The 24,783-nt window shown below is 38.5% G+C and overlaps 2 protein-coding genes across 2 annotated transcripts; both read left to right on the top strand.

The window, feature by feature from the left end:
- Positions 1–17,254: 17,254 nt before the first annotated feature.
- LOC129773298 (uncharacterized) lies at positions 17,255–20,428 on the top strand. Its single transcript, XM_055776897.1, has one exon. The coding sequence runs from the start codon at positions 17,255–17,257 to the stop codon at positions 20,426–20,428; it is 3,174 nt and encodes a 1,057-aa protein (XP_055632872.1).
- A 120-nt stretch (positions 20,429–20,548) lies between these two features.
- On the top strand, positions 20,549–22,416 carry LOC129773299 (uncharacterized). Its single transcript, XM_055776898.1, has 2 exons — positions 20,549–21,951; positions 22,005–22,416. The coding sequence occupies exons 1-2, from the start codon at positions 20,549–20,551 to the stop codon at positions 22,414–22,416; spliced, it is 1,815 nt and encodes a 604-aa protein (XP_055632873.1).
- Positions 22,417–24,783: the final 2,367 nt, after the last annotated feature.

Genomic DNA, 24,783 nt, shown 5'->3' on the forward strand with positions numbered 1-24,783 from the left:
GTTGTGTTTAATCGTTTGCCTGCTCGGAAAGGGAACGACGACGGGGAAAGCCTTTCATCAAACAAAACCAAGTTAATCTTTAATTAAATCTTATAATCGAAGAACAATGAAGCGCCTCGATGGCCGTGCGATGGAAAATAGCTGTCAATGGTTGGAGGGATATTGAATTACTGAATCAACAACGTTGGATAGGCGATATTTATTTGTTTATGTTTTTCCAATCATGCTTTCGAGAACGATCACTGAGATTATTTATGTCTTCCATTGAAATTTTCTCGAAGAAAAGGTCACTGTGTATCACAGATTTTCCAAACGGGAAAAGGATTCAATGGCTGATGAATCATATACATGATTAGTAGCAAGACATTTCACTTGATGAGCGCTGGGTAGAACGGGTGGAAAAGTGGGGTAAACCAGTTTTATCTCTTATGACGCAATTCAGCAACCCTCATTCAAGCTTTGTCCGGATGATGAAAAGCGTGAATTTTCTCGCTTTTTTCTACACGAAATCGATGAACCGAGAGAAGCCCATCTACATACATGATGCGTAGGCTGAGGGCACAGCCGAGTCGCTGCATCCATCCGGCGGGCGAAGGGAAGGCTGTTCAAATTTCCATTATCCTTTCAACCACGACATGTCAGGGATGATTGAATCGTGTCATCAAAATAAATTGGAAGCACTTTTCTGATAAACTCTCCCAGCCTGGCTCTGCCGTCTTGCGATGGTTGACTTTACGGCACGGATGAATGAGCGGCTCGGCGAATAATGCTGATCGACGAATTTCGGGTGCTCGTTTTTAGGTTTACGACTTTAACCAGTGCCACAGGCAGACTGTTTTATAGTTATTGGGTGTGCTTTGCCTGGGGGTCGTAAGGCCCCGTAGTTTTGTGTTCTATTCGGTGGAAACATATTTTATTATGACGTTTGTGGCGGCGTGTTCATCAAAAAGGAGGAAACGCTTAGGTGTCGCATTTGAATCAGCTTCTTCAGGAAACCGGCTGGTGTTATCAAAATAAAGGAAGTTATACGCTGCAAGTATTGTTGCTCTGCGAGTTGAAATTGAACTCCAATTCAGTTTGGGTAAATAAGCCGAAGGATGGAAAAGGGGCCTTCCAAGACAACCTAGTTAAATTCAATTGATGTTTTTAATTTACATTTAATGTGATGCTTTCTTCCGCAAGACGAAATTCTACTCAGCAAAAAAAAAAATAATTATAGAGGCTTGTGTAGAGATACCATCTGTACTGATTTAGCAGGACATGTCCTAATTTTGAGATGCTTTTGGGACGTCCTGATTTATGTTTCACTAGCTGACCCGGCAAACTTCGTCCCGCCCAAAATTTGTTTTTTGTTATCAATACTTTCAAACATTCACATTTTCTTACTATGAGCAAGTTCATGGGTCTAATCGCAGAACTGTTCATTGATTGATCTGCTAATCGACCCCGTTTAATTTTGTATGGCAGCTCCCCTTTAGAGAGGGGGGTGGAGTGTCTAACCACCATGGAAACATTTATTGCATCCTAAAACCTCAATGTGCCTAATTTGGTTCCATTTGCTTGATTGATTCTCGAGTAATGCAAAAATTTGAGTTTCATTTGTTTGGCAGCTCCCCCTCCACATGCAAAATTTGGTTCCATTTGCTTGATTAATTCTCGAGTAATGCAGAAATTTGTGTTTTATTTGTATGGCAGCGCCTACACGGTCTTGACTAGTAGAATACAGTTATTTATGAAAAATCCATTTCCAAGATGGCGGCCACTAAAAAATGTGCGGATTATATTTTTTTTTTCACAACCCCATCAATATGGGTATCAAATGAAAGAGCTTGACTAGTAGAATACAGTTATTTATGAAAAATGCAAATCCTAGATGGCGGTCACTACAAAATGACGGATTACATATTTTTTCCCCAATCCCATTAATATGGGTATCAACTGGAAGGGATTGACTAGTAGAACACAGTTATGTTATTTTTGAAAAATGCAAATCCAAAATGGCCGCCACCACAATTCCGAATATTTTTATGATGTACTGTATTCTATTAGTCAAATCATTTCATTAGATACCATTATTGAGGGGATTGCAACAAATACATAGTCGACCATTTTGTGGCGGTGACCTTTTCGAATTTATGTTGTTCATAATGTAGTGTATTCTCCAAGTCAAACCATTCAGCCATTTTTTAGCGGCTGCCAAATTGAATTTTTCAATTAGAATTAAAGGTATGTTCCAAATTTCAGATCATTCAGTGATCAGAAACGGGACAATCCTACAAACACTCAAACATACATACAAACAGGGCAAGCTGAATGAAACCATTAAAATTAATTGTTTATTTGGGAACTGCGGACATCTTGGACTTTGATTTTTCATGATCTACTGTGTTCTACCAGTCGAGCACTTTTATTTGATACCCATATTAATGGAGCTTTGAAAAAAAATGGCGCCATTTTGTGGTGGTGGCCATTTTGAGTTCACATTCTTCATAAATAACTGTGTTCTTCTAATCAAGCCCTTTCATTTGATATCCACATTGGTACGGGTTGTGAAAAAAATATATATGTCGTCATCTTGTGGTGGCGGCCATTTTGGATTTGCATTTTTCATAAATAAATGTATTCTACCAGTCAAGCCCTTTCATTTGATACCCATATCGACGGGGTTTTGGAAAAATCATTATTGATGGAATTTTGAGAAAATATGTACATAATCCGACTTTTTCTACCGGCCACCAACTTGGATTTTCAAGATCATGGAATACGCAGTTTTATAATGACCCCAGAGATAAAGATGTGTTCCAAATTTCAGATCAAACGGTCAACAGGAAGGGGTTAAATTACTATTAATATGGTACAGCGCTACAGACAAAGTAACAAAAGTACAAAGTTACAACGTCACAAACATACAAACGGGTTCAAGCAAGATAAAACCGTTTAATAAATAAGTGCAAATCATAATTGTATTACGTTTACCGGAGGAAAATTCGTTTTTTTAATGATTCGATTATCCGGAGTGAAAAAAAATTCAATACGACCTGTACTAGCATTTCTACTTATTTTCATTAAAAAATCTATTTTGTTGACGAATCATAATTAATTTAATTTTTTTTGTATTTTGTTTTTGAGTTAAAATTTTTTGACATAGGATTACGTTTTTCGGGAACATATTGGTGAATATCAAAAAATCTGCCGCATCGTAAAAATTATCCAATTTCAAGCCCTTATTTGCATCAATCGATTTAGGCACTCCTTAATAATTTAATACAATGGAGAAAAATACATATTTTTTTAAATGAACCATCGAGCAATTGAAAAATGTCAAGCAATATATAACGAATACTCCGCGTTCAGATTGGTCAATTAGCACAAGTAATCTATGCTCTCCTAGTTGCTAATTTAATACGAATACATGACTGTACAATGAGTTTAGTTTGTTTTACTGCTGCGGATGTTTCCCACGTTTCGAATGATCCAATTTGCACCTCCCTAGTTCTAATCTCATTCCCCTCGGCATCTTTTATCGTGCACCATTCACTATTCTTCTGCCATCATTGCTCAATTGTACCATTGGTGGAGTGAACAAACAATACTAATCAAACTAACGCTCCTTTTCAGGGTCACCCAATTATTATGAAAGGGTTTAATATTGGAATTTTTCAAACATATCCATAATAATAGCTCAACGTAATCCTACATCATATGCGATCGTTTCTCGGACACAACCATCCTGTAACTTTTTGTTGTTGACCAAAATGTTGCAAGCGTGTAGAGAGTTACAGTTGCATCTTTCACGACATTTTTCATCTATTTTCATTCAGATTTTTTGTTTCACTGGGTTATTTTGTGTTTTTATTCCAAGTTGATTTTTATATGTCTAGATGGATGTGTCATTTTACCGACGAATTGCATCAGAAATACCTTTGCTTCACAGGAAGACGTAATGATTATGGGACTAAGCGCTGTATATGTGATTTATAAGTGTTTTTGTTTATTTATGTCTCAAAAGAATGATAATGGTTTGATCATAATCGTAGCTGTGGTAGTTGTCCTGACCAGATGGTATCCCTAGGCTTGTGTCCAAGACACGACTTTTTAGCCTGAACAAAGACTATTGATTGTTGGCTGAATCGAACCTAAAATAAGAAAAAAAGATTGTTGTTGCTATTATATAGGTTTTGAACTTTCAAGTTCATTTACTTCCAGCCTTGAAAAAGGTCATTTAAAAATTGTCAAATAACCTACGATTAATTTGCTCAATAGAATCATAATTGAAATTAATTAACCCTACGATCGTTTGTTTGCTAATATTCCATTTACCTGGTTCTATTGGCTAAACTAATAGTTAAACCGATTCCAAATCGAAGATAAAAAACGGATCCATATATCGAAATTTGAGGCACGATAATACGTAAGTGACGTGCTAGTTTGAGTGAAAAAAACTAATCCTTAAGCTATGTGCTCGTTTCTGATGGATCTGGGAAAGCAAAACATATGTGTGGAAGAATGTAAAAGATTCAAATTTTCAGCAATTTGACAATGCCAGATATATTCGATTGTTGACTGGCCGTTGGCCGGAACTAGACTGTAATCAAATGATGTGTTGATGATGTGTTGAATCGTAGAGGCTTTAACTATTGAGTTCATTCGCATCTGATAGAAATCGCAAATGGCGTCTTTTATACTCTCGCTCGTTACAATAAGTTGCAAACGGTCGAAGCTCAAGTTGCAATATTTACCTTATCCGCTCCTTCTCTTGCACTGAAATTGGATTTCGAGTGAGCGATTCTTGAGTGGCTGATTCGCACAGCAGCCTTCGCCATGGTAGCGGTAGCGGAAAAAATGTGGATTTTTCTTTTTATTCACTTTTATAATGGAGACATCAAATCTTTCGATTCATTCGTCTCCGTATATGTAGCTCGCACAGAAATAAGGGCACAGAACACTGAACAAATGTATGGAAAAAGGGAGTGCATCTCATTTTCGTCAATTAAAATTATTTATGAATTGGAGAATTGCAATGCATAGAATATCAGACAAATCTTAGAGAAATTCAGGTTTGAAAGGTAAGTAAATAGTTTGAATCTGCTTTTATGAACGTTAAACCTATTCTATAAAAGAATTACACATTTTCTTATTTGGTTCCCTTTATGGTAGCCATGGTCCGACATTAACCCTCCTGTACTCGCGTGCAAAATCATAACACGTATACTCGCGCACGGTGTCACAGACCGAAAATTTAACTTCTCTGTAATGTTGCCATTGTGTATTTTTCAGGCTTTATTGGCATTCGTTTGAAGAAAAGGGTATGATTGAATGAAAAAACTCCAAAAAATATGTTTTCTTCGTCTTTATTATGTTTTAATAGTCATCTTATTCAGCCTCCTTTAAAGTAGAGTATTTTTTGATACTCCAACACAAATAACGAAATTCGAATTTTTCACTGTTATTAATTAAAAATAAGCAACTGAATATAATTTATGGAAGTATAAAGACCTATAAAATAACATAAAAACGTATTAATCGATTGTGGTTTCATTTGAGTTAGAATAGCATAAGTGCATGCTCGAAACAAACATATTTTTTACATTTCATGCGGTTGTTGCGTGTTTTTCGGGTCTTTTATCGAAGAGATGAATGTCGACCTTTTAGATAATTACCAGATGATAAAGGTTCTGGAATATAAAGTTTGCATATTTCTAATATCCTTTGTCTCTGTTTTCTTGGTAAACTAAGAATTAATGCCTTTTTCTAGATGGGACATAAAAAGATAATATAAAAGGATTTCTAGGAACTTCATTTTCTTTTTCTTGTTTTCTTGTCGATTTTGTCCATTATAAAAATTATAAGAAAGTGTCCCCGAAACTGTAACTGTTAAAAATTACCATAAGCTACCGATTAGTTAATAGTTTACTGTTAACAATTCTTCCACAAGTGAAATTCTTCCACAAGTGTGAATATGTATGACCATTATATTTAGCGAATAACTATACGAAAGTCAAACATTTATATTTTGCTTTTGAACGTATGAATCTAACGATGAATATATCGACGAATAGTTAATAAATGGATCCGTTCAATCCAGTTACAAAAGGGACTGAAATTAAATAAGAATAGTCTGGTAATGATCTTATGCATTATATTCAATAAATATTCCACGCCACTAACATTAATTTATACATTCAATACATTCAACAATATTCTAGAATATGAAAAAATGCACTTGTCCAAAAAAGTTACTCCGATACTCGCGTCGGTGTGTCAGACCAAAAGTGCAAAAAAAGTGGCACACGTCCCCTTTGTACCAACACATGCGATACGCTAAACGATGACGAACGACGAATAACGAAGCTAGAGAGAATCGCAAAGTCGTAGTGTTGATATTTGCTGAGAAATAAACGAATTATTGATTTCTCGGTCTGACAGACCAATGCGCGAGTATAGGAGTGTTAAAAAAGTCACAGGAGGGTTGTGTCCGAAGCACGACCGCATGGCTGACGTAGGATTCCGCGAGGCTATCTGTGGCATGCTGATTTTGGATATTTTTGAAGAATTACATCGTGGAACTCTGAAATAAAAAGTTGTATGTAGGGGTTTTTGGGGCCGGGAAAGGTTCTTATGATGGTTCGAGACCCCCTCCCCCTTCTTTCTAAGGGGTGGCTGCCATACAAATGAAACACAAATTTCTGCATAACTAGAGAACTATTCAAGCAAATGGAAACAAATCCGGCATGACTAATCTAGCAAATGGAACCCAATTTGGCATGTGAAGGTTTTATGGGACAATAAATGTTTCTATGGTTATTTGACACTCCTCCCCCCCTCTCTAGAGGGGAGTCTCCATTTGCTCCATTTGCATTTGGCAAGTGGATGTTATAGGGGGCAAGAAATGTTTCTGAGGTGATTCGATACACCTCCCTCCTCTCTAAGGGGGGGCTGCATAACTCGAGAACTAATCAAGCAAATGGAGCCTAATTTGGCATGTGATGGGTTTTGGTACATTTGATGTTTGCGCTAACGAAATTGATCTTTGTTCGAAATTGGAAATGAATTTTCAAGTGAAAAAACGCATTCCAATATCTTATAGCTATATAAATAAAACGGATCGTCAAATTTGTAAAAAATGTGTAAGCGGAAAGCTCGAGGAATGAATCGAGGAATTTGAAGGTAATTATGGGAAGTAAAACCTGTAGAATTTATTGGAAATATTCTACTATTCATCGCACATACTTTTTATCAAAACCTAATCACTACGGCCGACTTTTGGCAACCTAAGAAGGTAATCGAGAGAACTACTCCAGCATCAATCGACCCGGTGATATGTTCCTTTATTCACCGCGCGTATGCTTAATAAAATTGTAATCTCTTGTTAAACAAATAAAGAACTACAGTTACAGGACATGAAAAGAACTTAGTGAATAAATCGTCCCGCAACCCCATGGGTGTTTCGATAGAATAGCGTCAATAACGAACCATAATCAACTCCGGGGCATTTGTCTAGTTTAATTTTGGAAAAACTATGTATGCGATGATGCTTAATGAGCAGTCATCTTCGGGCCTCCAAAGTTCCAATGAATTCTGAGAGGGTTTCTGCCAGTATCATACACGAGTTGCGGCGAAATTTATCATTCACGGAATTGAAGTAACTCTTCGGACCAAATAATCTTAATCAAACTTGATAAACACACATGAGCATAAACTCGCGGGTATCGCAATATTTTTCAGTTTTGGTTGGCAGAAACACTTGTAGCAACGGTTTTAGGATATGGAAGCTTCACTTCGTTCTTTTGTGCATTTATTCTATGGTAGTATTACAAACGCGTTCAATAAGGCCAACATATATGTTCAAGATTCTTACATTCTTGGTATGGAAACATTGCGCATAAATGTTACATCAATTGTGAAACATAAATACTCAAGCAAATCATTTGATTTCGCATCATACAGGTGATTTCGGTTTATCATTCTCCCCTCTTAAACAACCGACATTTGTTTCGCAGGAAATATTTGCGGGTCGATGGTAACGGCAAAATCACATCCCACGACAGCAGATGTGTTTGGGCGTGGTGCAGTAAGAACACGTCGAATCAGATTCTATGAAGCGGAAATATACCATGAGCACCCTTTTGCATACGAAACTTGTTTTCAGCTGAACTTGCCGGCAGTGAGGCAGTCCCCTGTGTTGCGGAGTGAGAATTTGACACAGAGCGACAAAATACGATTCATCGGCAAGTACATGAGCGGTGTGGGTGGGTGGAAACAAATAGAAATACATTTGCCATAATGCATCTTCATATTTATGAAATATGAAATGAATCTTGTACGTCGTGTTAAATAACCGCAGCTAGGATGCACCAGCGGCAAAAAGAAGCAATTTAGAGCAGAAGTGAATGGGAAAGAAAGTTTCCATAATAAATTTATTCGGTGAAGATGTGTCGCAACAGTCTATGGCAACAAGAGAGCAATGGCAAAAGCATCGGAACAAAATGCAGCATAGACTTGCGAAAATGTTCTTCGTGATTGTCGGTATTTTCTGTCTCTACCCTGGGGTGTTGTGGTTCCGAGACCCGAGCGGGGAGAAATCATAAACACATGTTGGTTTGTCCATGGTTGAGTGGACAGTGATTTTCTTTACAAAACCCAGGATAGAACTGAAAAAAATGCGTTGATAGCGCATCCTGGCATTACTTAATCATAAGTGTCCAAGCTTCGCATATGCGTCGATTCCCTATCTCGGGAACATCAGTCAGGACTTCCCATCATGTCTTCCTCCTGTGTTGTATCTTGAACGTTGTGTGTCGCACAAGACCAAGAAACAGCTGGGGCGACAGTGCAAATGGTACCATTTTATATGAATATTGTTATTTCATGCTCGCCTCCAGCATGGGATGCATTTTTCGACTTTTCCAATAGCCTGGGATCAAAAGAAACTTTTCGGCAAATATAAATTGGCATCAGACCGAATCCTCCATGCTTTCGGGGATAGTGTTTCCATTTTGCGGAGCGTAGGGTTAATGTTGATTATGCTGCTGTGTAGAGAGAGAGAGAGGAAGTTGGGTTGGTTTCGTTCGTTTCTCGGTTTGAGTGCGTGATGCAAAGTTTCGGTGTTATCTTGTGATAATTTTGTTGTTTGTGATATGTTGGTTCATTTGTGAATGGAACAATGGTTTCCAATATTATTTTGTTAACCCGAATCATATAACAACTTATTATTTCAGTTCCCATGTTGTTAGAATTGCTGAATTGGACTAAACCAATAACGTATGTATCACTACTGTCGTTGATATGTAATGAACTAATGATTCGCATACTCCTTCTTATATCCAGGCTATCGCAAGCCAAGTGTCCGATGCTAAGTAATATGAATTGTTACAGTAATATGATAATTTACAGAATTTTGTTTTATATGCTGCAACGGGTATAAACAACACAAAACATCATTTTGAGCTAGAGTTGAACGTTAAACGATCGAAGCAGAATTATAAAAAATGTCACGTATTTTTGAAACTGTTCAACATTGATGAATCTTTTTGCTGTGAGCTGAATTTGATGAACTGTATACCATTCATATCAGAATTTCTCTCAGATTTGATTACGATTCCCCAGCTTGTGAATAGTTTGAATTGATAAAAATTGGAAGCAAAAATGAGATTTTTTTTGTGGGCTTTTCAAACAGAGCGATCAATAACGAGTATCTAATGCAGTTCAGCCGCGATCGAAAAATGGTCTCCGTAGCCAAAATGACTGTGCGCGTTCGCCTCCCAAGCGAGCGATTGAAGGTTCAATCCCAGGATCTCCCTTGATTTATTTTTGAAAACTAGATGCGAACGAACTATTTAGTTTAAAGACTCTTCAATAGAAAAAATCAATCAATCAATCGCGACCCAATCATTCGCTCCGGAATAAACGTCTCAGAGTACGCACAATCCATGCTCAGTGCAGTGCTCACATTTACACTAGAAGCTCTAAGCAGAAGGGAAACATTTGGGACCTAAGCATCGTGCTGAGGTCTACGATGTAATTTGCGATAGCAACTCTAATCCTTTGGATCAGTTTAAGGAAAATGCCTTGAAATGGTCTAATAAGGTAACACATTTTAGGTTCACATTTATCCGCTAGCTGATTTTAGACGCAATATGTTGTTGTAAGCAAATCCATGACTAAGTGTGGTAGAATGATCAGATCGTTATGGCCACTTACAAATAGACAGTCTTCTCCGTGTCTGAATAACAAACCTGCTGTCTACAGACAAACAATTTTCTCGGTGATTTAGTGTGGTATACAAATTTATAACAGCCCTTTTCTAAAAATTTGAGATTCATTATCTGGCTGGAACCAAAACACTAGCAGGCTGGTTCGCCATCGAATGAGTGAGTATTCTAATGTAGAGCCATGAATTAGGGATGTTTTTTTCGAGCTCTGAGCTCTAAATACTTTTTTCACCATCCTTTATTCTTCTATTTGTTTATAAACTTTTTAGAACACGAAAATAATTAAACTTACTCAAAACTGAGGAAAAGTTACAAACTGGAGAAGGGGTGGGTTGTTCTTGAATGGCCTCAACGTTCCCAGTGGAGGTTTCGCCATCTCAATGTTATATTACTCGTGGCTTTTTCCTAATCAGTAGTTCTTAATAGAGATTTCATATGCCAAATAAAACTTTCAAGATACTGTATAAGTTGTGTTGCGTGACTCAACTTGTTATAAGAATGATCAATATTTTATTAGAAAATATTATTGTTGAAATTTGTATTAATAATTTTTAATTACAATTGATATTTATTGAAAAAATGATGTCAAGTTTACTCACTTAACGAACCGTAAAATTTTTGAGTTACGTGGGTATTTTGTATGAATAAGATAAAGATAATATTTTTGAATAAATATGGCTATAGTGGTCGATGGTATCACATCATTCTGGAAAAGGGGTCTCTTGCCCAGAATAGTTTCAGAATCCCTGCTCTAGATATTGGACTAGAAGAAGCAGAACGAGAAAATGAATAATTTTCGCTTTCCGGGTTGGAAAAACACTTTCCGTTCTGGACAAATACAAGCGAGTATAAGGATACCCGCAGTTGGCATGTATCTGCAATGCCGATTTTTTTTTAACTCCTCGCTTTGAAGATCCGTGTTAGGGAAAAATATTCCGATCTGCACAAATGCGTACATACAGCCATTCCATGCCAAACCGATATAGTGGTTCTCAGATTTTCGTCAAAATTGGTAGTTTTGTTCTTCATCGCAACACATTAGACCCGTATTTTTTATTATTTTTATTAGGGTGACCATTTCCATTTTAGGGTTGTCCGAAAAATCAGCCATTCCCTCTTTGTTCCAAAAATGACTTTTTTCAAAAATTCATAACTTTTGAACTACTGGACCGATTTAGATGAACGACATATCAAATTAAAGCCAATCACCTGATCTTTTTTTTTAAATACAACACCTGCAGAAAATTCGAATTCTGCTCTCGTTATTATTGATTGTGTTCGGTTTTTTTTTGTCTTCATAGTCTCGGGGCCAAAGGCGCTATATTTTTTTTATATTTTTTTCTGTAAAGCTGAGATTTTTCACATAACATATGTCGAAACCAGTGAGGCATTTTTTTCGTTTTTGAGTTATGATTTTTCAAAGTTAACCGATGGATCGAAAAATCATTTTTTTCCTCTTGTTCCCAACACAAAAATTCATAAATTTTGATATGCTGAACCGATTCAGATGATCGACACATAAAATTGAAGCCAATTAGAGAGTATTTTTTGAATAATATTAGATTTGTGAAAAAAAAATTGATTTTGATTTCGTAATTATTTATTGTATTAGTTTTTTATAGTTTACATGGTTTCGGGACCAAGGATGCTATATTTTTTATATTATTTCTTAAAAACTGAGGTTTTTTACATAACATATTCAAAAATCAGAGATGTGTTATTTTTCGTTTTTAAGTTAGGATCTTTCAATGTTAACATATTTTCAGTCTTCGTTCAATATTTCTATGCGACTAGAGTGGATGTATGCGACTAGAATTCAATTAATTGGCAGATGTGTCTTTTTTTCAAAAATGCTAATTGGCTTTAGTTTGATATATCGATCGCCTGAATTGGTTCAGTAGTTCAAAAGTTAGGAGTTTTTGAAAAAAGCCATTTTTGGAAAAAAGAGGAAAAAGTTGATTTTTCGGACAACCCTAAAATAGAAATGGTCACCTACTGAAAAAATAAAAAAACGTGTCTAATGTTTTGCGATAAAGAACAAAACTAGCACTTTTTATGGAAATCTGAGAACCACTAGATCGGTTAGGCATGGAATGGCTGCATATACATACAAAAGCACCCGCAGCATCTATCGACCATTAAGCTTCAGTAAGGCTGTTTCATTTAGGAAGTGTATATACTAATTTAAATAAGGACATCTCCACATACATTTGCTTTTCGAGGCTCAAGTTTCGCTCAGCATTGATACTTAGTCGATTAATTTAAATAATTTTTAAATTTCTTTTCATTCTATAAAAACATCTGCAGTGTTGAACAAATGGATATAATATATATCAGTTTCGTATACCTACGTCAAAAACAACGTCGTGTTTTGGATACAACCTTCTATAACATTTTGTTTTCTCGATTTATTTATAAAATTTGTACATACCATAAATATATCTTCAACAAAAAAAATGCTTTTCGTTTTTCGTTTTTCGAAGTGGGCACTTTTTTGTTATTCTTCTTTTTTTTTAACACGAATTGTGGAAGCCAAGTAACTCTATTTACACCCATTTCAACGTAAAACTAAGTAAATATGAAGTATAATTAATAATTGGTCGGTGTTAAGTCAGACCGGACCATGTGACATTTTTAGGATTTCGAGAAAAATGAGCTAGAAGTTTAGTGCTATGAGGGGTTTGCGTTGATCATTCAAAACAATTTCGATACGTTATTCCTGTTATGCGGGTGATTTCCCAAGTCTGATAAATGTGGTATGTAGTTTACGAAATGTTTAACCTAATTCAATCAATAACTCGAAATTTTTAATGTTGCGACTTGGTCCACTCTGACTTAACACCGACCAATTATTAATACAAGTTACAACAACAATACTCTCTACTAAAATATTAGTAATTTTTTATAACATGTTGGTTGTCGTAACACACTTACACAGTATCTTGAAAGTTTCAAATAAGAACTTGTGTCACCGACATCGACTCCAAGGGGTCGATATAAAAAAAAATACAATGAAGAATTACAAAAATAAAATCCAAATTTTCACAGGATGTATTTTTTTTTCGAAAAAGATAAACCAATTGGCTTCATTTTGATGTGTCGATCATCTGAATCTGTCCAGTATTTATGCATTTTTGAAAAAAAAGTAATTTTTAGGAAAAGGGGAAATTTCGATTTTTAGGGCCTCCCTAAAATATAAATGGACACCAAAATGAAAAACAATGAAAATATACGGATCTTATATTCTGTGATAAGGAACAAAATTACCACTTTTCGCGAAAATCTGATAAACACTATATCTATATACAGCCATTCCATGCCAAACCGATATAGTGGTTCTCAGATTTTCGTCAAAATTGGTAGTTTTGTTCTTTATCGCAAAACATTAGATCCGTATTTTTTTATTTTTTCATTAGGGTGACCATTTCCATTTTAGGGTTGTCCAAAAAATCAACTTTTTTCTCTTTTTTCCAAAAATTACATTTTTTTAAAAACTATAACTTTCGAACTGCTAGACTGATTCGGATGATCGATATATCAAATTAAAGCCAATCGCCAGGCCTTTTTTTAAAAAATACAGAAAATTCGAATTCTGCTCTCGTTATTATTGATTGTATTCGTTTTTTATTGTTATCATAGTATCGGGACCAAGGGCGCTATATTTTTCATATTTTTCCTCGAAGGCTGAAGATTTTTCACATAACATATGTAAAAACCAGAGAGGCGTTTATTTTCGTTTTTGAGTTATGATTTTTCAAAGTCAACCGATGGTTCGAAAAATTAATTTTTTCCTCTTTTTTCCAACACAAAAATTCATAACTTTTGATCTACTGGACCGATTCAGATGATCGACACATGAAATTAAAGCCAATTAGATAGTCTTTTTTGAAAAATATTAGACTTAAAAAAAAAGGATTTTGATTTAGTAATTATTCATTGTAATAGTTTTTTATAGTTTACATGGTTTCGGGACCTAGGATGCTATATTTTTTTATATTTTATTCTTGAAAGCTGAGAGTTCTTTACATAACATATCCAAAAATCGGAGATGTGTTATTTTTCGTTTTTAAGTTATGATTTTTCAAAGTTAACATGTTTCCAGCCATCGTTCAATATTTTTATGCGACTAGACTGGATGTATGTGACTAGAATTCAATTCATTGGTGAATGAATTGGTAAATGTGCATTTTGTCAAAAAAGGCTAGCTAATTGGCTTTAATTTGATATATCGATCATCTGAATCGGCCCAGTAGTTTAAAAGTAAAAATTTTTTGAAAAAAGTCATTTTTAGAAAAAAAGTTATTTTTGGAAAAAAAGTGAGAAATAATTTCTTGGATTTTTGAATCGGTTAACTTTGAAAAATCATAACTCAAAAACGAATAAAAACGCCTCTCTGGTTTCGAGATATGTTATGTGAAAAATCCTTTTCACAAAAAATATAAAAAAATATAGTGCTCTTGGTCCCGAGACTATGAAAACAATAAAAACGAATACAATCAATAATAACGAGAACAGAATTCGAATTTTCTGCAGGTAAAGTATTTTTTCAAGAAAGGTGATTGACTTTAATTTCATATGTCGATTATCTGAATCGATCCAGCAGTTCGAAAGTTATGATTTTTTGAAAAAAGTCATTATTGGAAAAAAGAGAAAAAAAGTTGATTTTTCGGACAACCCTAAAATGGAAATGGTCCCCTAATGAAAAAATAAAAAATACGGGTCTAATGTTTTGCGATAAAGAACAAAACTACCACTTTTCACGAAAATTTGAGAACCACTATATCGGTTTTGCATGGAATGGCTGTATATAGATATAGTGTTTATCAGATTTTCGTGAAAAGTGGTAATTTTGTTCCTTATCACAGAGTATAAGATCCGTATATTTTCATTGTTTTTCATTTTGGTGTCCATTTATATTTTAGGGAGGCCCTAAAAATCCAAATTTCCCCTTTTCCTAAAAATTACTTTTTTTTTCAAAAATGCATAAATACTGGACCGATTCAGATGATCGACACATCAAAATGAAGCCAATTGGTTTGGTTTCGAAAAAAAATACATCCTGTGAAAATTTGGATTTTATTTTTGTAATTCCTCATTGGCATGGAATGGCTGTATAATGGCTTATCTATATTATTGAATCTACAATTCTCCAATTTTCCCTTTTATCAATGAGCACTTGGAACGATTTAGATATAATTTTCAAACCAATTGAACAATTGTTCAGTGTAGCAGTTACAAACATGCTCTTGAAGCGCAAGCTTGTTTCGTCAACCAGTTTCTAGTTTCCAGTTGGTATGGAAAAGAATGAATCGAATGCATTTTCTGCATAAACGAGTTCGTATTCCATACCGAATTCTTTATCGATAAACTTTGTACGTGATATGGGAAAATGCGAATCAGAAAACTTTCGCTTCGTTGGAATCAATGTGGTTTTTACTACTGTTGGGAAAGTTTTCTATTTCAATAAAACAATACAGTGCGATTGAACTTCGGTGCTTCATGTGGATGTCATATGTGTATTGGTTAAAATTGCGCGTCTTCCATATTATATGTTGAAGGTTTGAGGGTATACCTCGGATCAAATCACACCACCGATCTGCTACTATAGTAACAAGAATGGTGCTGATGCTGATGATGATGGAAACGATAATATGATTTCGTTTAATATATCAAGCAAATTTATGCACATTTCGTGAGCCGGGACCAGCGTTCATCAATAAGAAGGAAAGGCCACCCTGGCCGTTGGTGGTATTTGAATTTTGATGAACGAACGAGGGCAGACATGGGTTGGTATCGGGAGCCACGTACGTACGATATTTTTCATCGAGTTTTAATAAAATCAATAAAGTCATATTTTCTGAGACGCTGTGAAAGTCAACACTGTGGGAGCCTTGACAGGAAAAACTTTCTGGTATGTTATGTACATATTATTTTTCCCCTTGCCAAGGTTGGAAGTGTGCACAAGGCGAGCATCACAGATGTTGCGAATCTACAGATGACGGCTCGTAAAAGGACATCGCTAAGTTTGTGGGAGTTTCTTCGGACAGGGGGCAAATGCAGTTTGATTGAAGGAAGAGGGAGAAAATTGAAATCATAACTCAACGATGTGGCAAACTTTTCTTCAATATATCGGCGCTAGCATTGCCTCTTTCCATGTTTGTAGAACTGAGAGTGAAATGATAGCGATAAAATCAAGATGTTTTGTCTGAATGTTCCATTTTGATATTTTGTTCAAAGTGATGATTTGCGAAATTTTACAACTGTACCCAAGGATGGAAAACAAGGGAGCATGATGAGATTTACGATTAATCGCAAACTGCACAGATCGTAATCTGTGCAAACTGCGACTAACTATTAATCCTCTCCCATTGTTCCGGCACGAGCCAAGGCGGAACTCAAATCAGGAAAAAAAACACAAGTTAATTTTTCACACTTTATTCACAACAAAGTAATTACACTTGAAAACACTAAACTAAACACAAAACACAGCTCATCTGAAAAAAAAACAACAATAAGTATTAGCTATTTAAATGAATTGTTACTTACCTCAGTTTTGTCCAAGAGCTCCAAATGGTACACAATTACCTGAAAAGTAAATTGGAAATCAAAGGTATTATTTCAAACAATCAACTTACCTCAAAAGCGATGTCCAAACAATAACAATTCACCAGAGAACAAACTGACTTTTCTAGAAAGGTATCAGACAGGGATAGAAAAATTCTATTGCTATAATATAAGGTCTTTTGTTTATAGCGAACATTCTAGAACAACCCGAGCAAAGATACCATCCACAATAGAATTCACTAGAGCGAGTATCATATAAATAGGGCACGTAATGTACAGAGCTTCATTCGTTAATAAACCTTCGTAGAGTAAAGTCTCACTATCTTTTGCAAATTTAAATTCGGAATATAATTTCCTTATTATACGCTGTCCGGTTAACGTTTTCTCCGTCGGAAAGTGAAATTCGGCATAGCCAGAAGTACTGGCGTAAACATTTGGCGCTGTAGACAGGATACGTGGACATTGAGGACAACACGAAGATGGAGAAACTGCAACTGCGGCGTTCAGCTATCGAAGGACGTCTAGGCTACGTCACTTCTCGAGTCCAAGCAATGCAAATTGCAACGGCTTGTGTGGAAGATCTAGACGTAGAACTGGATAGCCTACGAGAGCTCTGGCAGGACTTCAGGACAGTTCACGACAAAATTCTCGAACATTGCGTGGACGAAGAATTAGAAGAACATCTGGAATACGAAAGGTCGATCGTGACAAGCTACAACCGGACGAGAGCAACACTTCTCCAGTTCAAGCGTCTGATCAACAACCGAAACGAAGCGTCTACGGCTACATCGAACACCAATACATCATCTCAAGAATCATCGATAACTCCCGTGGTTCCCGAATTGCAACTACCAAAGGGCATTCTACCCATCTTTTCGGGCGACTATGGCGAATGGACATCGTTCTTTGATCTCTTCAAGAGTTCTGTTGACCAAAACACGCGGCTCACAAAGGCACAGAAGTTGGTGTATCTGAAGACGTACACTTCCGGGCGAGCAGCCGCTCTCTTGAGACACATCAAAATTGAAGACCGCAACTACGAAGGAGCGTTGGAGGTTTTGAAAAGGCGTTTCGATCGGCAAGATCAAATTATAAGTCATCACATTCAACGATTCCTCGATATTCCTTCTTTCACCGTTGTTTCTGCAAGCAACCTGGCACGCTTGCACGATACAGCAGACGACGTCAGACGTGCTCTTCAAGCCATACAACGAGAGGATCGGGACTGCTGGTTGGTGCACTTGCTACAAGCGAAGCTGGACACTGACACCCGTCACCAGTGGCACACTCGAGCGACCATGATGGAAACTATTCCGATGCTGACGGCTTTCCTAGAATTCGTGGAACAACGAGTTTATACGCTGGAAACCTCTCGTGGCTCATCATCTCAACCTGCAAATCGGTCAGCATCACGAACCTCACCTCGCAGTACCAGCCTTGCTGCGACGAACAGGGTGGCGAAACCCATTTGTGCAGTTTGCGGCGAGGGTCAACATAGACTTTTCTGCTGCAGACGATTCAACAACTTATCCGTGGCCGATCGCATTGATTGGGTTAAACGTCTTGGTCGATGTGAGAACTGCCTTCGTGAAGGTCACGGGACTACCGGCTGCTCATACGGTACGTGTAAGCAGTGCAATCAGCGACATCATACACTCCTCCATGAGGACCGAAGACATACACCAGCACAAATTCCCGGTGAAGTGAGGAACCATCTATCGTACAACGACGCATTCTGTTCTGTATTCCTCGCAACCGCTATCGTGAATGTGCTGGATGCTTCAGGAAATCTCTGTCCAGCCAGGGCTCTACTGGATTCCGGTTCACAAGCGTGCTTCATAACCACCGACTTGTCCAAGAAGTTGGGCCTGGACAGACGTCACATCAATCTACCACTTAGGCGAATCTCTGGACTAGCGACCAGAATCCACGAAGCCGTATCGGTGACAATCCAGTCACGTAATTCCGACTTCCGGCAGCAGACGGAGTGTGCTATCCTCGACAAAATCTCCGAACCTATCCCACATCAAGCGGTGAACATCACTCAATGGGGTAGTCTAGCAGATCTCGCGCTTGCGGACGAGCTATTCCACATTCCCGGTAACATCGACCTACTCATTGGTGCCAGCATGTATTACCACCTGCTTGAACCGGAACGGATTTCACTGGGACCATCACAACCAATCCTGCAATTAACCAAACTAGGCTGGATCGTAGCAGGATTTCGTATACCAGAGGAAAGACTAAATCCTACCTCTTCAAACTTTTCTACACGAGTAGAAGCGCCAGAAGAATCTGTAAATCTTAATCAGCTAGTCGCCAAATTCTGGGAGCTGGAGGATTTCAAGCCGACCACACGCTTGACCGTCGAAGAGCAGTTGTGTGAAGATCACTTCCAAGCACATACTACGCGATACTCAAGTGGACGCTACGTGGTGAAGCTGCCATTTCGCAAGGATCCATCCAACATAGGCGACACTAGATATTCGGCGTTGCGACAATATCACGCATTGAAAAGGAGACTGAACAACAATCCAGAACATAAACAGCTGTATGAAAACTACGTCGGGGAACTCATTGCTGCTCGACACATCGAACCAATGCCAGCGGGGCCGAGTCACAAACCAACCATATTTTTGCCTCACCACGCAGTGTTGAAGGAAGAAAGCAGTACGACAAAGCTTCGAGTGGTATTCAACGGGTCACTCAAGTCATCGAACGGCTTCACCCTGAACGACTTGCTAATGACAGGTCCAGTGGTACAAGAAAGTTTGTACAACATCCTGCTGAACTTCCGTCTACATCGAATTGCACTTATTGTAGATATCGAGAAAATGTATCTCCAAGTTCGTGTAACAGAAGAGGACTCTCAGCTCATCCGGATGCTGTGGCAAGAACCAGGTCGCCCTATGACAGAGTGCGGGATGCGAACGGTAATTTTCGGCTTGTCTTGCGCACCGTTCTTGGCAACTAGAGCATTGAAACAACTTGCGGTGGACGACGGCGACTCGTTTCCACTGGCCAAGAAGGGAATCAGCGATTTTTACGTCGATTATCTTCTGTCTGGTGCATCCTCTGTCCGAGAAGCTATCGAGACGCGCAGACAGATGACACATTTGTTGAGACGAGGTGGTTTTACCATGCGAAAATGGGCGACAAATGATCCGGCAGTACTCAAAGACATCCCGGTTGCAGAACGAGCTTCGTTGTCTACGCATCACTTCGCCCCAGAAGCATCGCTGAAGACTTTTGGAGTGAGATGGCACGTCAGCGAAGATCTATTTTCTTTCTCCGTAAACTGCAACGCAAATCAAACACACTACATGAAACGTGAAGTGCTGTCGACTATCGCGAAAATATTCGACCCGCTAGGTCTGATTGGACCTATTGTAATCGTTGCCAAAACCTTCATGCAGGAGCTCTGGAAACTCGACATCGACTGGTCGGATCCATTACCAGAACTATACAATGTCCGTTGGCGTTCTTACCTGGCACATCTGCAAGAGACATGGCACATTAAAATCCCTCGTCGCTGCCTATTCATCGATTCTCTACGGCGGGTGTACCTTTATGGATACTGCGACGCATCGGAGACAGCATATGGTGCAGTGTTATACCTGAGAGCCGTGGACGAAGTGGGCAACGTCAGCTAGCGCCTGCTTTGCTCCAAATCAAAGGTGACACCTATCAATCGCCCAACAATACCGAGGTTAGAACTCTGCGCAGCTACGCTACTAGCACGACTCATCAAAACGGTAAAGTCAACGTTACGAATGACCATCCATCAGACGACAGCCTGGAGTGACTCCATGACAACTATAGCGTGGATAGCAGGAGACCCAGCCAGATGGAAGACATTTGTGGCCAACCGCGTAGCAGAGATCAACTCGACATTATCCGCAGTGAACTGGAGACACATTCCTACGGACGAAAATCCGGCCGATCTACTGAGCCGTGGGGTCACCCCTATGTCACTAGCGAGCACTCCTTTATGGTGGAGTGGTCCTACTTGGAGGCCCGAGGACTCAATCGAACTCCAGCCAGACAATCTGCCCTCAACAGTGCAGCGCCTCATCGACAAGGAAAGGAGACTGTCAGCAGTGACTTCAACGCACGTCATCGAGTTCAATTCATTGCTAGACGGAATGCTCAGCCGGTACTCTTCCTACATACGGCTGATACGAGTAACTGCCTGGATTCTTCGCTTCGGCACCAACTGCCAACGAAACCGAACAGACAGGAGAATCGGGCCACTGCAGCCAACTGAATTGCACACAGCGCGAGATATACTTGTTCGCCATGTCCAGCATCAATACTATCCAGGCGAAATTGCAGCATTAACAGCTGGAAAAGTACTTCCAAATAGCAGCAAACTATGGCCGCTAACTCCATTCCTAGATGGCAACCTTCTCAGGGTGGGCGGCAGGCTGGCACGGTCAAACATCAATTACGACTGTAAGCATCCAATACTTTTGCCAGCAAAAAGTACTTTGACCGAACTGATCCTGCGGCACGAACATCTCAGCAATCACCATCTTGGACCGGAAGCACTGTTAGCAAGCATTCGAAGGTGCTTTTGGTTTCCACAAGGACGAAGAGCAGCACGGAATGTTGTATGGAAATGCATTCCTTGTTTCAAGGCTAATCCTAATCGGGGAATGCTGGAACAAATAATGGGTCAGCTCCCACCACAACGTCTGGAAGCTGCCCCGCCATTCTACATATGCGGATTGGACTACGGTGGACCCATCACCCTGATTCAGAGACGTGGACCTGGCTCACCAACAACCAAAGGCTACATCTGCGTTTTTGTATGCTTTACGACGCGAGCAGTCCACTTAGAAGCTGTAAGCAGCTTATCTACAAGAGCTTTCTTGGCTGCGCTTCGGCGATTCATCGCTCGCAGAGGTCACTGTGGACACATCCACAGTGACAACGGAACAAACTTTGTGGGTGCTGCGAGAGAAATTCGAGAATGGTACAAAAGGAGAGCTTCGGACGAACACAACACTCAGGTCGCCAACTATCTATCGATGGGTGGTACGCAATGGCATTTCAACGCGCCAGCATCGCCACACATGGGTGGTCTTTGGGAGGCAGCGATAAAATCAGCGAAACGACACCTAAAAATCATTACCGGTAACGCAAAACTAACGTTCGAAGAATTCAGCACATTGTTAGCGGACATCGAAACCATTTTAAACTCACGTCCCATATCACCTCATCGAGCGATCCAAATGACCTGCAACCATTGACGCCCGCACACTTCATCATTGGACGACCACTCACAGCACCCAATCATAGCGAGTACATCCCAACAGCCGATAAAAGCTACGAAGTACGCTACAAATATTTGCATGAGCTACGGAAACACTTTTGGGATCGCTGGAGTCGCGAATACCTTCCCGAATTGCAGCGCAAAAATAAGTGGCATCAACCAAGTAACAATCTGCAAATAGGTGATTTGGTTCTCGTTCGACGGCAGAAACTACCCACACAGCAGTGGGCACTCGGAAGAGTTCTGCAGCTGAAACCCGCACCAGATGGAAAGCCGCGACTGGTTACGCTAAAGATGAGAGACAGCGAAATCGTTCAATCAGTCCACAATCTCAGTAAGCTACCACTTCAACAGGAAAATTGACCCAATTTTAGTGGGCGGAATGTTCCGGCACGAGCCAAGGCGGAACTCAAGTTTTGTCCAAGAGCTCCAAATGGTACACAATTACCTGAAAAGTAAATTGGAAATCAAAGGTATTATTTCAAACAATCAACTTACCTCAAAAGCGATGTCCAAACAATAACAATTCACCAGAGAACAAACTGACTTTTCTAGAAAGGTATCAGACAGGGATAGAAAAAGTCTATTGCTATAATATAAGGTCTATTGTTTATAGCGAACATTCTAGAACAACCCGAGCAAAGATACCATCCAAAATAGAATTCACTAGAGTGAGTATCATATAAATAGGGCACGTAATGTACAGAGCTTCATTCGTTAATAAACCTTCGTAGAGTAAAGTCTCACTATCTTTTGCAAATTTAAATTCGGAATATAATTTCCTTATTATACGCTGTCCGGTTAACGTTTTCTCCGTCGGAAAGTGAAATTCGGCATAGCCAGAAGTACTGGCGTAAACACCCATCATAACCAAATGATTTTCTCTTGGTAACTCTGAGTTGACCAAAGCATTGCTAGACTGAAACTAGTTCGAATAATTGAGTTACTCTCCTTCCTCGTTCTGTTTACAACTTCTAACAAGAATTTGCTCCATGGGAATGAGTATCTCTATGACGTACGCTTTACGATTCTCGTTCTCTCGTCCGGGAGTTCAATTTTCCTCTCCGAGCGCGTTTACTTCGATGAAACTATGTGAGGAAAAAATGCGCTACAGCAGATAGGACGACATTAATGTTTAATGTCCCACAGAGAGTAAACTTGTGGCTAGAAAAGACCTTAATTACCTTGAATTAATCAAAAACATAAATTAGCGCAAATATGTCAACATGTGTTTTTTGTGTAAGCACGTAAATAGTTACTCATTAAATTTTAGGACTGTGGAACTCTACATAATTTGTATGCAGATAGACTATCCACAATTTGTGGGGGGAATACTCATACAACTCAAATGGGTAATGATTATCATCACAAAGCTGAGAAACGTTTTGACGTATTGTTTTACTACTGATTCATTAAAAAAAATAAAGCTTTATTTTAAAATGTTTTCTTATCCTGAGACTGGCTCACCATACCGTAGGCTAGCCTCAAGGATATTTTTTATCCATTTTCGGCGAATAATCAATAGAGTGCCGTGTTATGAAACATCAGAACAATAGCAAAAACAACATCACGAACATAAGGTGTTGGTTCGGTTATTCCAGACGGCATTGGAATATATTACATCTGATCATCTTTAGGAAGGATAAATTTATCTTGGGAACATTAAATTGATGTTCATGACTTCCAGTCGGACGTTTATTCGCTCTGATAATAATTGTGTGGTCCTCACAAAGCATATATTCCAATGCCGTCAGTTCACTTAAAATCTTCGCATACCGTTTGATGATTAGGTAGGATGTTGTTAATCATTTTCTGCGATACCGATTGTTCCAACAGTATTTATTCGACAATATGGAAATTGAATACCTAAAATTAACCAGATTCAACCAAACAAATCTGCGGACAAAGCAGTATGTACACTCAAGAGATGCAACAAGTTTGAAGGGATATGAAAAAAACATTGGTCGTTCAATAAATCTACTGCCGCATATGTCGGAAGTCCACGATATATGAATAACATATGTCCATACTAATTCATTACATTTATTTGTAACGAAAAACGTAACCACACAGAATTGAATTAATCAAATATGTTATCCGTTTTGTCTACAAAATAAAAAAGGATCTTAAATTCCATTGAATTCGAAAAGTGTTTCGTGAAATCACTAATTGAATTATTATTAGAAAAAATATTTGAAGAGAAATGTGAATGTTTAGAATTATTGGAATCTAAAAAACGATTTTGGGCGGGATGAGATTCGCCCAAATCTGCTGGTAATAAAATTAATCAATTGCATCCATTTCCCGTCTGCTGTTTATCGGGCGGGAGACGACAGCATAATAAAATCGACACGAGACTGAGTCAGCCACTCACTGCGGTCAGTGCAATAGAGAATTAAAAATCCCTCGACGAGAGTCATAAGATTTCAGTTGATCGTCTCTTGTTACACTTTCCGATCAAGAACTCATCATCCGCTCTATGGGATGGGATTAATCGTTTGTGGCATGCTTTCACGACAAACCTTGAGTAGTAGAAGTAATGCTCCGATTCTTGCAGTGGGGATTTCTATTTCATATTGCTTTTTTGAGATCTTGGTAGCTCACCGTTCCAAGTATTCTCTCTGTGTACATATGAAGGATAAAAGAGCATCGCCTGCTGGGGGTGATTTAAAAACATCCGACTACTTATACTTATTCATTGATCGTTGAATGTGATTTTTTACCATCACT

Source organism: Toxorhynchites rutilus, chromosome 3, assembly GCF_029784135.1.
Source record: "Toxorhynchites rutilus septentrionalis strain SRP chromosome 3, ASM2978413v1, whole genome shotgun sequence".
NCBI lineage: Eukaryota > Metazoa > Arthropoda > Insecta > Diptera > Culicidae > Toxorhynchites > Toxorhynchites rutilus.

Excerpts from the sequence above, each read along its gene's own strand:
- LOC129773298 (XM_055776897.1), top strand. The coding sequence starts at position 17,255 with ATGGAGAAACTGCAACTGCGGCGTTCAGCTATCGAAGGACGTCTAGGC.
- LOC129773299 (XM_055776898.1), top strand. The coding sequence starts at position 20,549 with ATGACCATCCATCAGACGACAGCCTGGAGTGACTCCATGACAACTATA. Across the intron at positions 21,952-22,004 it reads TTCGAAGAATTCAGCACATT|CGATCCAAATGACCTGCAAC; the intron begins GTTAGCGGACAT and ends CACCTCATCGAG.